Source organism: Brienomyrus brachyistius, unplaced genomic scaffold (genome assembly GCF_023856365.1).
Source record: "Brienomyrus brachyistius isolate T26 unplaced genomic scaffold, BBRACH_0.4 scaffold39, whole genome shotgun sequence".
NCBI lineage: Eukaryota > Metazoa > Chordata > Actinopteri > Osteoglossiformes > Mormyridae > Brienomyrus > Brienomyrus brachyistius.
In genome coordinates, this window is record NW_026042314.1 from 817,208 (window position 1) to 833,787 (window position 16,580).

Genomic DNA, 16,580 nt, shown 5'->3' on the forward strand with positions numbered 1-16,580 from the left:
AGAAAATAAATGCATTTATGCTTAAAATTATCTTTTTGTTGTCTTCAATCATTTCAACCGGTGAAAATGACCTGAAATCAATGAGTTTGAACACTGGACACTACATTCCGTGTTTGTGTATAAAGTCATGTTTAGCGGACATGCGAGTTCATTCGTATCCTTTTCCCCAGAGACAAAAAGTAGGCTAGGCTAATGGGAAAAAAAACACAAAAATATATAGACCTAATGTCAGTGTATTATTCATGAGGTTTTGTAATATCTGAGACCAAATTAAACTTAATCTGTGTATTTAATGGATTTATGTGCTATTGCTACTGGTTTAATTGGTAAATAGGCCTTTTTCCAAGCAATTGGGATAAATGGGAATGTTTTACGTTATTGATTTAGCTTTAATCATGAAGTACCAAGCTTGATATCAATCCATGTCTAATGTGACATATTCAGGACATGCAAAGTCTATACACATAGGCACAGACTATGGCTGGGATTCGTGTGGCCTACCTTCCAGATGGGAGGCCAACACTGCATGGTATATATTCTTTAAATTTATTTAATATTAGTTACATAATTACTCATATAGACCATGTTAATACTTAACAGTGCATGTAAAGAAAATTATACTCTCATTTGACATTAATGTGTGAAGTGCATGTAAGTATGGAATATCCATCCATTGGCTGTAGCACTTATCCTATTCAAGGTCAAAGCCAGAAGCTATGGATGCAAGACTGGGACAACAGGAGCTGACCCTGACAGGAAGCTCATCTCATAATGATATTCCCCACACCGTGCTACTTCTTGCAGAGCTTTGCTGGGGTAGGTGGTGTGGCTATCATACTAGCCGGCGACGCATCCAGTTAGGATGCTCTTGATGACACAGTTATAAAGTGTCCTGAGGATAAGGGGACTTGTGCCACACCTTTTAGCTCGTCGGAGGTAGAAGGGCCGCTGCTATGCATTTGAATTTTTCCCAATATGATATATGTAGCGTGGAAAAAGTAACCATATCAGTTTACATGGGCTTCTACAGGGGGTTAAGTATCCATCCATCCATTTTCTGAAGCCACTTAATTCCAACTGGGGTTGCCTGGGGACTGGAACCTATCCCAAGAACACTGGGCACAAGTGGGAACCAACCAACCAACTGCGCCACCATGCTGCCCCCGTGTTAAGTATGATAAGTAATATGACAAATGTCATAGCTTAGCTATGGATATGCATAAAATGTACGGAAAAACGACGTGAACATCTTGTTACTGGTTCATAATCATAGTGAGAATATCTTATTGTTATGCAAATGTTAGTGCTTCCTTTGTTTCTGATTTGTGTCTTCAGGATCTCCAGGGCAGCTTGTGGACAAACAGGAGGTGACGCCTATGAAAGGAGACACTGTCAGTATTCAGTGTCACTATACTGACATTTACATTGACATGATGTGGTGTAGGATGGGCAGGGGCTCCTGTGTAGAGAATTCTGGGAGTTTGGATGGGAGGCCTGTGGAGCTCAGTGATGAAAGAGTTAATAAAGTGCTCAGCGTCACAATGAGGCGACTGGAGAGGAAGGACACGGGCTGGTACCTGTGTGTGGCAGAAAACCTGCAGACACTCCTTCCTATTAAAGTCAATGCACAACTACACACAGCACTGAATGTAAGTAATTAATTAAAATATGTGAGTCGTTTATACTCTATTACAAATAAATAAAGGCTAAATGGATCCCAAATCTTTCCCTCGTGAAGGAAGTTGGCGCATTTTTGTGGGAAGAATCTGTTTGGGGGAGGGGGCGTGCACTGTACTCACTGGGGTATTACCAACAAGCACCAGGGTGAACAAAATACTCAGCTAAAGTCAGAGCAAAGCTAAAAAGAATGAAATTAAGCAGTTTTAGCTGACTTTAGCGGACATTCTTATAATAAACTCATTTCTTACGGGTATTATACTTGATATATGAAGTATGTTAACACCCCTTGGCCTAGATTTGTGATCTTTCATTCCTCTGAATCCTTTGCTCATCCCGATTCAAATTCATCCATTGCCGTTAATTTCCTTATTGGATTTTCTGTCATTCTGAATTTTTCAGAAAACCTAATTATTTTGCACAGGACAAAAATTTTGTCCAATCTTCTACTTTGTAGTTTGGCACCCTGACAGAGGCCCATCCAAAATACTGGCTCACCAGATTTGGGTTTAATCCATTCATTCCTGTAGCAACACCATCAGGTCAAATTTCAAGATATGTTTCTGCATGTAAATTCTGAATTCTTAAGCCTGGGATTATGATCTTTGGTGTGTTTAAAGCCATGGCTTGTCTAACTTCGATTGCACTCATTAATTAAGTCTGTCATATTGTCATTTTGAATATTTCTGAAAAAAAAGTTTTTTGGAAACCTAGGCTGTTGATCCAATCATCATCAAATTTGGGGTGCATCATCTAGAAGGGATTGTGACCAAAAGTTACTAAAAGTCAGATGCTATGGCCACTATCATCCAATGAATTTGATGACAAAGCCACTGAACAGGATGTGTGGCCATATCTCAACAAAACTTGGATAAAATTGATTTGGTGACTGGACTTGGGGCCCAATTCTGAGGAATAAGAACAAAAATAGTGTCATTCCACCACTAGGTGGTGTTGCAATAAGTAAACATGCCTTGTGGCTAATAACTGTTGAATGGATTGATCTAGGGGGGCGGCCTGGTGGTGCAGTGGTCAGCACTGTTGCCTCACACCTCTGGGACCCGGGTTCGAGTCTCCACCTGGGTTACGTGTGTGTGGAGTTTGCATGTTTTCCCCATGTCGTCGTGGGGTTTCCTCCAGGTACTCCGGTTTCCTCCCACAGTCCAAATACATGCTGAGCCTAATTGGACTTGCTAAATTGCTCGTAGGTGTGCATGTGAGAGTGAATGGTGTGTGAGTGTGCCCTGCTATGGGCTGGCCCCCCCATCCTGGGTTGTTCCCTGCCTCGTGCCCATTGCTTCCGGGATAGACCCCGGACCCCCCGCAACCCAGTGGGATACAGGAACCATTCCAAACATCTGAATGCTAGTATTTCTGCACTCTGACTCCCCAGATAATATGAGGGAATAAAAAAGAGAAAAGTTTGAGATGAAATTATTTGCAGTGTCTTCTAGCAATACACTATGAACTACATCAGAGAAATTCTATTACTATTATATGGAGGTGGGTAACAAAATATTTCTATTAAGGGAGTCAAATCATTAAAAACCTTGACACATTTTAACTGTCAGAACTGGCAGTGGATTGTTTTTAACAATAATAAGAATGGATGATTTATTTATGTAGCTGCTCTGCAGCCCCCCAGCACTGCATGTTGAGGCATTATGCTTCCTCCCCTGATCACCTGTCAGCGGTGCGACCTCATGTGTATGACTGCTGGTAGAGAGTCTGTTTAAACATTTCCTGAAGCGATTCACTTTTGAGGGCCTTCATGGTGGTGCTGTGGTTATCACTGCTGCCTCACAGTCTTCATGGCTCCATGTGTGTGGAGTTTGCACGTTCCCCCCATGTCGTCGTGGGGTTTCCTCTGAGTACTCCGGTTTCCCCCCATGTCGTCGTGGGGTTTCCTCTGAGTACTCCGGTTTCCCCCCATGTCGTCGTGGGGTTTCCTCTGAGTACTCCGGTTTCCCCCCATGTCATCGTGGGGTTTCCTCTGAGTACTCCGGTTTCCCCCCATGTCGTCGTGGGGTTTCCTCTGAGTACTCCGGTTTCCCCCCATGTCGTCGTGGGGTTTCCTCTGAGTACTCCGGTTTCCCCCCATGTCGTCGTGGGGTTTCCTCTGAGTACTCCGGTTTCCCCCCATGTCGTCGTGGGGTTTCCTCTGAGTACTCCGGTTTCCCCCCATGTCGTCGTGGGGTTTCCTCTGAGTCCTCCGGTTTCCCCCCACAGTCCAAAAACATGCTGAGGCTTGGAGTTACCGAACTGCCCACAGGTGTGCATGTGTGTGTGAATAGTGCATGAGGGTGCCCTGCGATTGGCCAGCGTCCCATACTGGGTTGTTCCCTGACTAGCACCCATAGCCTCTGGAATAGACTCCAGACCCCCTGCAATCCTGAATAGAACAATGAATGGATTCACTTTTGATACCATCACAATTATGTGAATAAGATAACAGGAAACAATAAAATGAATATAATGATGCTACCTAACAATAATAACATTTTCTATGGCGTGTATCCAGTGTTCAGCCTGGTGTCCATTCCTGGAGGCACAGGTACAGTGCTGTGCAAAAGTCTTAGGCAGCCAATGAAAATGTTTACAGCTATTTGTCTGAGTAGAAAGCATGTATTAGCAGTAAAAAAAGTCAGAACTGAAACAGTAACCCAAAAAAAAGCAACTAGAATTTCTCCTGTTTTCCAAAAAGCGACTGATACCTTGTTGGATGGTTAAAAGAACACGGCTTTGGTTCCCAAACCTCTCCTCAGCTCAGCCATTCCATGTGTTTGTTAGATCTCACAACCAGCTCACTTAACTTAATTGATTAGCTCTGCCCTCAACAAAAGGAACAGCAAGCAGATTATTGCCGAAGCGTACCCGCAATATTTAATTCGGCTACATTCGCCCCTCCTATAAATATGCCTTTGCCTTTATACTATTAAGTTGTGCCCCCCCCCAATATCAAACTCTCTCCTACACGACCATGTGATGATTTTTTTAATACTTACTTAATGCATTAAGTTCATTCATTAAAAAGAAGTGTGACTGAGCTGTCACCTGAAAGCACTGTGCTACAGTGAGTTCTGCTATTACATTAAATGCTGGGCAGCACTACACAAATGCATTAACACCAACAGGCTAAATTTAAAATCAGCAACCCCGCCTGCCTTCTTTAGGAAAGCACTGGCCAGGCCATATCTGTGGTGGAGTTATGCCAATTCCAGGGGACCACGAGCACCATCATGGTGGGACATGCCTCCATCACCAACAAAGTCCAGAAAAGACTTTTCTTCCTACATGAACTCAAGAAGCCTGCAACCTTAGGGGGGAGCAAGTGGCTTCGTGGGCTCAACCTTTCAACCTGTGACCAGAAGGTCACTGGTTCAAGCCTGGGCTCAGTTATGTTTGCAGGTTCTTCAGCAAGGCCATTCACCCCCAGCTCCCTAGGTGCTGCTACAGGTGGCTCACATTCACCCATCCACACACAACACATTCATACTCCGGAGGCAGAGGCTGCCATGCAAGGCGCCAACCTGCACGCCGGGAGCAATTTGGGGTTCAGTGTCTTGCTCAAGGACACTTTGATGGGGTCAGGAAAAACCAGGCCTTGAACCTACAACTCTCTGGTTGCTAAACGATAGCACTACCTCCTGCACCATCATCTTCCCCATAAGATGGGGCAAGTTGGGGGATGTGTGAACAGAATTTGCTCACAGGGAATAATTATTATAATTATTATTAGCACAGGGGGCGGCATGGTGGTGCAGTGGTTAGCATTGTTGCCTCACACCTCTGGGACCCGGGTTTGAGTCTCTGCCTGGGTCACGTGTGTGGAGTTTGCATGTTCTCCCCATGTCGTCGTGGAGTTTCCTCCAGGTACTCCGGTTTTCCCCCCCACAGTCCAAAAACATGCTGAGGCTAATTGGAGTTGCTAAATTGCCCATAGGTGTGTATGTGTGAGTGAATGGTGTGTGAGTGTGCCCTGTGATGGGCTGGCCCCCCATCCTGGGTTGTTCCCTGCCTCGTGCCCATTGCTTCCGGGATAGGCTCCGGACCCCCCGCGACCCAGTAGGATAAGCGGTTTGGAAAATGCATGGATGGATGGATTTTGAGGAAAATTATATCTCAGTAATTATTGTTATCACCCAGCCCCAGTCTGACAATATGCAGTCCCAGTTTACTCCAGTGGGCCCCTGGTAGATGTAGAGGATGTAGTGGTGTCTCAAAAACCTTTGCAGACTTGTCAGACCTCTGAAAAAATGAGGTTACATGTAGATATCTGAGAGTGTATCAGTGCATCCATACAAGTGAGACAGTGGAGTGAATATGGCAGCCAGACCGGAATCAGAGGCGTCTCTTGAAATGATGTTTCGCAAGGCTGGGCTGAATAAGACAAGCGCGGGTCTGTCCACAAATAGCCGATTCACAGTGAGAAAGCACCTCTGCGCCTCATCAGTCCACTCAAATGCGGCTTCTTGATGCAGGCACAGAGAGGCTCTACTACTGTGACATAGTTGGGTATGAACTTTGCATAGCAAGAGAGCAGATTTTGGAGAGAGTGAAGGCTGGCAGCATCTTTGGCAGCAGGGGCCTGTGCAGTGGCTTGCAGGTGCTCTGTGTCAGTCTCAGTGCAGTTTGAACCTGCAGCTTCCTTGGCCGAAGTGGTATTTCATTTCATTAATGAACATTAATGTTGTTTTTACCGTGGGGAACAAAATTATACCAGGGCTGCACCCTTTCCTCTGACAGTGTATACCAGTGTTGATGGTAGCAGTGGTATTTCAAAATGAAGTCGAATTTAGCGAAAAAAATCTTTCTTCCAAGTGTGTCGTGTTGCTGTTCATGTGTGTAGTGAAAGGCATGTGTAGGAGCCTAAATGCAGTTCATATGAGTTTGAGTAATTAAGAGTAAAAAAATATTCCTTCAAGGTAAGTTCATTAGTTTGACAAACATGATTTTAAAAGATTAAGATTTACTTGATCTACTTGTTGATGCTTAAAAGCGGGACTTTTAATGTAGTTCTGATGGACACTATTGGAGTGCTTTTATTATGATAAGGGGTGCGGATTTCTCATGGACTGAATATTACTGTAGACATTCTTTTGCTGGATGACCCTTATTGGACAGGCTGCTTTGGACTTACCTGCTCGTCACGTTAAAATTAGATTGAACTTATATCAAGAATTTATTATATTGATTTTTAGAAATTATATCTCAGTAATTATTGTTATTGTTTTATCACCGAGCCCTAGTCTGACAATATCCAGTCCCAGCTTATTAGGGCTGTCAATGGATTAAAATATTTAATTGTGATTAATCACACAACTGTCCTTACTTACTGTCCATACTGTTGCAAACTAAATTGTGAATTTATTCAACATTTACCATTTATGCAAAATACTGTGTGTCATGATTCCCAAATGGCAGAGTCAAGTCATGTTCATGGTCGTTCATGTGAGCTGTATACAGAAACTATACTTATGATTCCATTTGAAGAGTTCATGTAATGAATATGGGGCTCTAATGCAGTGGTCTAATGGTCCCTCCCTGCCTTTATTGGCAGGATTTCTTATCCTTTAATCCAAATCGCCACCCAGTCAGAGAAGAGTATGTATCTGACCATGACAAAGGAAAGCAGTGACAGCGAGGTCCTGCTCTTCAAGCTGGTCAGTGACCGAGGGCGAGTGGGCTGTACCGGGCCGTCACAGAGACGCACACCTTCTACAGGAGAGCCAACGCACATGAAATGCTCAGTGGAATGGCAGAAATATCAGCTCGAAGAACCATCAAGGATCCAAATATGTTCAGAGGACAAATGAAACAGCAAGACGAGAAGCAGTTTGCTGGAAAAGCTCTGTCACCAGTGTCAGTACTTGGGGTCCCATGATGCTGTTGTGTACATGAGATCGTATCTACTTGGGGTCCCATGATGCTGTTGTGTACATGAGATCGTATCAACTTGGGGTCCCATGGTGCTGTTTGTAAATAAGATCGTATCTACTTGGGGTCCCATGATGCTGTTGTGTACATGAGATCGTATCTACTTGGGGTCTCATGGTGCTGTTGTGTACATGAGATCGTATCTACTTGGGGTCCCATGATGCTGTTTGTACATGAGATCGTATCTACTTGGGGTGCCATGATGCCATTGTGTACATGAGATCGTATCTACTTTGGGTCCCATGGTGCTGTTGTGTACATGAGATCGTATCAACTTGGGGTCCCATGGTGCTGTTTGTAAATAAGATCGTATCTACTTGGGGTCCCATGGTGCTGTTGTGTACATGAGATCGTATCTACTTGGGGTCCCATGATGCTGTTGTGTACATGAGATCGTATCAACTTGGGGTCCCATGGTGCTGTTTGTAAATAAGATCGTATCTACTTGGGGTCCCATGGTGCTGTTGTGTACATGAGATCGTATCTACTTGGGGTCCCATGATGCTGTTTGTACATGAGATCGTATCTACTTGGGGTCCCATGGTGCTGTTGTGTACATGAGATCGTATCTACTTGGGGTCCCATGATGCCGTTGTGTACATGAGATCGTATCTACTTGGGGTCCCATGATGCTGTTGTGTACATGAGATCGTATCATCAGTGCTACTGGTTATCATCAGAGCTCTTATAAAACCAAAATCACATCCGTCATTTTCTGCGTACACAGTGAAATTCTGAGCATATCCAAGCCCAGGTAGATAGTAGCTTTTGAACGACTGCTTCACTTTATACTCCTTACTTTTACGTCAAGCACATTAATGTAGTAGGTGGATGCGAGGAAGTTGTCCTGGCAAAGATTTAATCTCCACCACACTGTCTGAGCTGCATGCGTCAGAGGTTTGAATGGTACCATTGCGAGCTGAGAAGGAAGGAGATGTTTGTTTGTTTGTTTTTCTTGAGTATGCTCTGTCGTCTCTAAAGTGCAGGATTATTTTTTTTATTGTCCAAGATGCTAATTTTCGGTAAAATCTCTAAACTGTCCCTTATTCTACATAAAGCAGACGAGTGCTTTGCTTTGTAGAAAGAGCACAGCTCAGTGATTGACTCTCAGCCATGGACAGGAACTGCCTCTGGAACCAGTCCTGATAGTGCTTCTGCTGGCCAAATTGGATCTGCAGCCACAGAGAAAATATACAGAGTGACAGAGATCCTTGGCTCCATACTGACCTGCCGTTAACAGTGTGAGTAACCGTAGTCCTATCAGCTAAGACACGACACAAAAAATACATGCAGAAAATAAACGTGTTTTTAAACTACTAGAAACACCCACAGGGTCAGTGTCCAAATGAGTCGATCTACAGAATTACTACTTAACTTGGTATAAAGAAGGTCTCAGCTATGTGGTGTACGTGTGTGTGCGCTTTTACCCTCGAGGTCACACTTGGTATAGACTCTACATGAATAAACTCTATTTAACGTATATAATATTATATGTGTATTTATAATTTTCTAGAAACACAAAACCCACTGACCTTGACACCAGAATGTGGTGTCACAATTGTTTAGGATGTTATTGTATGCAGTAGCATTACAATTTCCCTTCACTGGAACTAAGAGGCACACACCTATTCCTGCATGACAGTGCCAATCTCCATGAAGACTCCGTGTTATGCCATGGTTGGTGTGGAAGAACGTGAGTAGTCTTCAAAGAAGCCCTGACCTCAACCCCAGTGATCACCTTTGGGATGAATTTTAACACTGTCTGCACCGTAGGGCTCTTTACTTGACATGAGTGCATGACCTCACTAACACTCATGTGGCTGAATGGACAGAAATCTCCACAGCCACACCCACAATCTGCTGTAAAGCCTTCCCAGAAGAGTGGAGCTTATAATAACCGTATAATAACCGCTCCTCTCCTGGAGCCGACACCTTATCGTGGTGGAGAGGTTTGCGTGTTCCAGTGATCTCAGGAGCTATGTTGTCTGGGGCTTTATGCCCCTGGTAAGGTCACCCAAGGCAAACAGGTCCTGGGTGAGGAACCAGACGAACTGCGGCTCAGAAAACCCCCTATGAAGAAAACAAGCTTGGAACCACGGTTTCCCTTGCCCGGACGCGGGTCACCGGGGCCCCCCCCCTGGAGCCAGGCCTGGGGGTGGGGCTCGATGGCGAGCGCCTGGTGGCCAGGCCTACACCCATGGGGTCTGGTCGGGCACAGCCCGAACAAGGCACGTGGGTCCCCCCTCCAATGGGCTCACCACCCATGGGAGAGGCCACAGGGGTCGGGTGCGATGTGATCTAGGCGGTGGCCAAAGGCAGGGACCTTGGCGGTCCGATCCTCGGCTACAGAAGCTAGCTCTAGGGACATGGAATGTCAACTCTCTGATGGGGAAGGAGCCTGAGCTGATGCGCGAGGTTGTGAAGTTCCGGCTAGATATAGTCGGACTTACCTCGACGCACGGCTTGGGCTCTGGAACCAGTCTCCTTGAGGGGGGTTGGACCCTTTTCCACTCTGGAGTTGCCCGCGGGGAGAGGCGCCGAGCGGGCGCGGGCATACTTATTGCCCCCAGGCTGGGTGCCTGCACATTGGGGTTTACCGCAGTAGACGAGAGGGTAGCCTCCCTTCGCCTTCGGGTGGGGGGACGGGTTCTGACTGTGGTTTGCACTTATGCGCCAAACGCCAGTTAAGAAAACCCACCCTTTTTGGAGTCCTTGGAAGGGGTGTTGGAGAGTGCTCCTCCTGGGGACTCTCTTGTTCTGCTGGGGGACTTCAATGCTCACGTGGGCAACGACAGTGAGACCTGGAGGGGCGTGATTGGGAGGAATGGCCCCCCTGATCTGAACCCGAGCGGTGTTTTGTTGTTCTTCTTCTGTGACTTCTGTGCTCGTCATGGATTGTCCATAATGAACACCATGTTCAAGCATAAGGGTGTCCATATGTGCACTTGGCACCAGGACACCCTAGGCCGCAGTTCAATGATCGACTTTGTAATTGTGTCGTTGGACTTGCAGCCGCATGTCTTGGACACCCGATCACTACCTGGTGGTGGGTTGGCTCCGCTGCTGGGGGAGGAAGCCAGCCAGGCCTGGCAGGCCCAAGCGTATAGTGAGGGTCTGCTGGGAACATCTGGCAGAAGCCCCTGTCAGGGAGAGTTTCAACTCCTACTTCCAGCAGAACTTCTCCCATATCCCGGGGGAGGCGGGGGACATTGAGTCCGAATAGGCCATGTTCCGTGCCTCCATTGTGGAGGCGGCTGACCGGAGCTGCGGCCGTAAGGTGGTCGGTGCCTGTCGCGGCGGCAATCCCTGAACCCACTGGTGGACACCGGTGGTAAGGGATGCCGTCAAGCTGAAGAAGGAGTCTTATCGGGTCTTTTTGGCCTGTGAGACTCCAAACGCAGCTGACAGCTACCGGCAGGACAAGCGGGATGCGGCTTTGGCGGTTGCTGAGGCAAAAACTCGGGTGTGGGAGGAGTTTGGTGAGGCCATGGAGAACGACTTCCGGACGGCTTCGAGGAGATTCTGGTCCACCATCCGGCGGCTCCAGGCGGGAAAGCGGTGCAGCATCAACACTATTTATGGTGGGGATGGTGCGCTGCTGACCTCAACTTGGGACGTTTTGAGTCGGTGGAAGGAATACTTCCGATATGGAAGCAGAGTGTGGGGACTCAGGGGTGGACTCGCCTATTTCTGAGGTCACAGTTGTGGTCAAAAAGCTCCTCGGTGGCCGGGCCCCGGGGGTGGATGAAATTCGCCCGGAGTTCCTCAAGGCTCTGGATGCTGTGGGGCTGTCCTGGCTGACACGCATCTGCGGCATCGCGTGGACATCAGGGGCAGTGCCTCTGGATTGGCAGACTGGGGTGGTGGTCCCCCTCTTTAAGAAAGGGGACCGGAGGGTGTGCTCCAACTATAGGGGGATCACACTCCTCAGCTTCCCTGGTAAGGTCTATTCGGGGGTCCTGGAGAGGAGGGTCCACCGGAATGTCGAACCTCGGATTGAGGAGGAGCCGTGTGGTTTTCGCCCTGGCCGTGGAACAGTGGACCAGCTCTATACTCTCAGCAGGGTTTTGGAGGGTTCATGGGAGTTTGCCCGACCAGTCTACATGTGTTTTGTGGACTTGGAGAGGGCATTCGACCGTGTCCCTCGGGGAGTCCTGTGGGGAGTGCTCCGGGAGTATGGGGTACCGGGCCCCCTTTTAAGGGCGGTTCGGTCCCTGTATGACCGGTGCCAGAGCCTGGTCCGCATGGGCGGCAATAAGTCGGACTTGTTTCCGGTGAGGGTTGGACTCCGTCAGGGCTGCCCTTTGTCACCGATTCTGTTTATAGCTTTAATGGTGCAGCCAGGGCGTTGAGGGTGTCAGGTTCGGTGACCTCAGGATTAGGTCTCTGCTTTTTGCAGATGATGTGGTTCTGTTGGCTTCATCAGACCGTGACCTTCGGCTCTCACTGGAGCAGTTCGCAGCCGAGTGCGAAGCGGCTGGGATGAGAATCAGCACCTCCAAATCCGAGACCATGGTTCTCAGCCGGAAAAGGGTAGAATGCTCTCTCCGGGTTGGGGATGGGGTCTTCCCCCAAGTGGAGGAGTTTAAGTATCTCGGGATCTTGTTCACGAGTGGGGGAACGATGGAACGGGAGGTCGACAGGCGGATCGGTGCGGCGTCAGCAGTCATGCGGGCGCTGCATCGGTCTGTCATGGTGAAGAGAGAGCTGAGCCAAAAGGCGAAGCTCTCAATTTACCAGTCGATCTACGTTCCTACCCTCACCTATGGTCATGAGCTATGGGTAGTGACCGAAAGAATGAGATCGCGGGTACAAGCGGCCGAAATGAGTTTCCTCCGCAGGGTGGCTGGGCTCTCCCTTAGAGATAGGGTGAGGAGTTCAGTCATTCGGGAGGGACTCAGAGTAGAGTCGCTGCTCCTCCGCATCGAGAGGAGCCAGATGAGGTAGCTCGGGCATCTGATTCGGATGCCTCCGGGACGCCTCCCTGGGGAGGTGTTCCGGGCATGTCCCACTGGGAGGAGACCCCGGGGAAGACCCAGGACCCGCTGGAGAGACTATGTCTCCCGGCTGGCCTGGGAACGTCTCGGGATCCCCCCAGAGGAGCTGGATGAAGTGGCCGGGGAGAGAGAAGTCTGGGCTTCCCTGCTGAGACTGCTGCCCCCGCGACCCGACCCTGGATAAGCAGAAGATGATGGATGGATGGATGGGGGACTCAATACAGTATGAATTATGCAACAAAAATAAGAACAGAAATCAGGAAGGGGCAAATACATTTTCATGGCATACATATAAGATATGTATACTGTATGTGTGCTTTTTAATCTAAAGATAGATATAGATCTAACGGTTTTTCTCTCTCTACAAAATTAGAAAAACACTTATAATAGTGTTATTTTTATCAGAGCAGTTCATTTTTAAACAGCCATGGAATGAATATGTACATATTATGTATGTATATCATTGTGCTCAGAACTTAACATTTTAACTCTCGCATCAGAGACAGTTCTTTACAACACGAAGCAGAAAGCGAGACGACATCGCCCACCATGATCTACCTCGGCTCAGATATGCTCAGAATTTCAGTGTACCTGTCATGACCTGCGCGTCCAGTCCTCGTGTGTGCCACGCCCCCTCCTCGTGTGTGCCACGCCCTCTCATCATCCACGTGTGCTTCCCCGATTGTGCCCAGCTGTTCCCTGTTATTTCGCCCTCTCAGTTGGGTGTCCGTCATTGATGTTAGTACGTCGCTGTATACCCCCATCAGCCCTAATAAACCCTTGTTTGCCCGTATCCTGCCTACCTGCCTCATCCTTCCCCGCTTCCTGCCTGCCTGTTTGCCCGTCCAAGCTGCGAGGCATAACAGTACCCAAAAAATTACATGAATTTGCATCGATACTTATTTGTGTTAACATTAAAATGTGGAAAATAAGACGTAAAATGGTCGAGACTTAACAGTAATGACAAAAGAAATAAAGGAAATAAAGGAAGAAGAAATATCCATGTGAAATGTGACTAGCAAGCAGAAAATGATAATACTTATAAATAAAAGCCTCTGATGCGTAAATAGGAAAGGCTGGGCTGGCATGTCTATAGAAACCTCTGAGCTAATGGGAAAGCTGTTCAGTAAGCAGGGTCTATAAAAACATACTTTCTACTGAACGCTCAGTAAGGAAGCTGTTTTAGATTAAAAGATAATACTTATAAATAAAAGCCTCTGATGCGTAAATAGGAAAGGCTGGGCTTGCATGTCTATAGAAACCTCTGAGCTAATGGGAAAGCTGTTCAGTAAGCAGGGTCTATAAAAACATACTTTCTACTGAACGCTCAGTAAGGAAGCTGTTTTAGATTAAAAGATAATACTTATAAATAAAAGCCTCTGATGCGTAAATAGGAAAGGCTGGGCTTGCATGTCTATAGAAACCTCTGAGCTAATGGGAAAGCTGTTCAGTAAGCAGGGTCTATAAAAACATACTTTCTACTGAACGCTCAGTAAGGAAGCTGTTTTAGATTAAAAGATAATACTTATAAATAAAAGCCTCTGATGCGTAAATAGGAAAGGCTGGGCTTGCATGTCTATAGAAACCTCTGAGCTAATGGGAAAGCTGTTCAGTAAGCAGGGTCTATAAAAACATACTTTCTACTGAACGCTCAGTAAGGAAGCTGTTTTAGATTAAAGGCATAACTGAACCTTGGGATTGATACTTCCAATATCTAAATTCTTCTTAGTTTGAGTAACTTGGAGTCACATGCTGATGTGAATTAAATAATGGAGTCATGCATTGTAGTCATGAAGTTAAAACACATACTTAACCTCTGGCTGTGCCTATTATCTTCCTTAGATACACAGAATAGTTTCAGAATCATTTAAAAACTTTTTTTATTTATTCATCCACATGTCTACAAAACACTGCATAGAATTCAGCAAAGTGGAGGACCTGAAATTGCATATTTTACAACAAACGAGTCCTTATGTCTATTATTTATTCATTTGAAATTATTTTAAATGTTTATACAAAATCAAATTTTATTGACATGGAAGAATCACATTTGAGTACATAGATCTTATACAGTATGTTTGGATTTATCAAATCTGGCATATGATCTGGTTTAAAAATCAGTATATTGTTATACAGGTTGATTTAGTTCTTGTTAAGATTATTGTTTTTCTTTGTTGTATTGTAACTTCCTAAATTAAAATAAGAAAATAGACAAACAGGTAAAAACAAGATGTAGTACCCAAAAGCATTCCTATTACATAATCATATTTGCTGTTGATTCAAGCCCATGTAAAATATAACATGCCTAGCCAACAAAACACATCTCATCCATAGAATCACCAACACACTACTTGTTAGCAGGTGGAAGTGGAATGATGGAAGGGGGGTTAGGATCGTCATCAAATACCATGTCACGGCAGAAGAGGACATCTTCCTTGCCAAGGCCAAGCTTGTACTGCCACACGTACATTTTAGAGTTGGGCTGCAGAGTCAGGGTCATGGTCTCTGCCACCTCAGTTGCTTCTTCCCAGTTTTCACTTTCTGTGTTGACACTGACTCCTCCATATTCTGCTGATAGAGAGAACTGCAATTTGGCAATCGCTTCAGTCAGAATTCCTGCCTGATACGTGCCGCTTATATTCACTTTCCAGTTGTGCTCGATACTCGATGACTTGGATTTGGTAAAGCCCACTTTCCGGGTTATCTTCTTTTCCCAGGTTACAGGAATTTCTGAATCATTGGAAATCATCTTAATGAGATCCCATTTTCCAAAGGCTGGACCATGTGTCTGACCAAGCCCTCCAGGAAGGAAGTTAAGAACATCTGGATGAATTGAGAATGTGTCTGCATGGGTATCTTTGTTAAGATTATTAGTTTTGTGATACTGGACCCCCCACTCATCTTTTGGCTTGAGAAAGTAGGAGTAGCTCTTTGTGCCCCAGTAGTACAGGCCATCCTTGCAGTTGGGATGCAGCTGGTATTCAGCTGCATCAATATCATTGTTCATATTGGACGTTTTGTGATACACGCCTCTGCTCTTAAATATTATGTAGAAATCACCATTAGCAGACAGATAGTGATCACCCCCTTGACAGTTTGGGTGCAGGTTATACACCACAGCATCAAGATCTTTGCTCATATCAGACACACGCCGATAAGTGTTGCCTTTGATGATGTAGAATGTATTATTGTCAAAGGCCAGATAGTGGTCTCCACCCTGACAGGAGGGATGCAAGCTGTAAATCGTGAGGTCAGAGCCTCGGTGGAAATTTTTTGAGTACATGAAACAGCCAAGATCAGAGCGAATTATATAATAATTCTTATCTACACCACAGAAATCAACCCCTTTGGCTTTGCTCTTTGGGAGGATCCCGGCCATCTTTTTTCTGAAAAATGAATAAACAGGATGGCTGTCATCAAAAGCATCAGTATTTTCATGCATTCTACAGCACCGGGCGGGAGGAAATTGGAACAAACTACAGAGAGTTATACATAAGAAAAAACAAATAAAAATGAAACATTGGTTAACCCTCTGGGGTCTTGGAGTAGGGAACACACTTTCACTGACTGCGGCATGGTCACACAGTTAAGTAGCATGAAGGTGAGCCAATCTATGAAAGTAATATTTATCATATGCCAAAGTGAAATTAATTAATAGAATTAAGTGGACTAACAGAAAACAAGGCAATAATATTCACAAGGATACTTACAGTTAAGCTGGACTGAAAAATACAGTGAAGTACAGTCTTCTGCAAGAATAAGCAGTAATAGATGATTAGAAGAGCCTCTATATATACTGTACAGGGAAATGATTTCACAATTGTGCCTTAATTTGTCTAATTCCTGAGAAAGTCATAAAATGAGAAACAGGATTGATACCATTGTGAAATTCTTTTGAAAAATGTTTCCTCATGGCTTCTGGGTGAGGGAGGGTATGGGTTGGGCTGACTGGGCCTTTAGAGTTATTTC

General features: G+C 45.8%; 2 protein-coding genes across 2 annotated transcripts in view; one reads left to right on the forward strand and one right to left on the reverse strand.

Annotated features, from left to right (window-relative positions):
• Nucleotides 1–16,580, forward strand: part of LOC125722522 (NACHT, LRR and PYD domains-containing protein 12-like) — a 165,504-nt gene that overhangs the window by 107,167 nt on the left and 41,757 nt on the right. The window lies entirely within an intron of this gene.
• LOC125722485 (uncharacterized) lies at nucleotides 14,823–16,472 on the reverse strand. The gene is made up of 2 exons (XM_048998667.1): nucleotides 16,322–16,472; nucleotides 14,823–15,997 (listed from the first exon to the last, which is right to left on the reverse strand). Exon 2 carries the CDS (start codon nucleotides 15,988–15,990, stop codon nucleotides 14,959–14,961), a length of 1,032 nt encoding a protein of 343 aa, XP_048854624.1. The 5' UTR covers nucleotides 15,991–15,997; nucleotides 16,322–16,472; the 3' UTR covers nucleotides 14,823–14,958.

Excerpts from the sequence above, each read along its gene's own strand:
- LOC125722485 (XM_048998667.1), bottom strand. The coding sequence starts at position 15,990 with ATGGCCGGGATCCTCCCAAAGAGCAAAGCCAAAGGGGTTGATTTCTGT.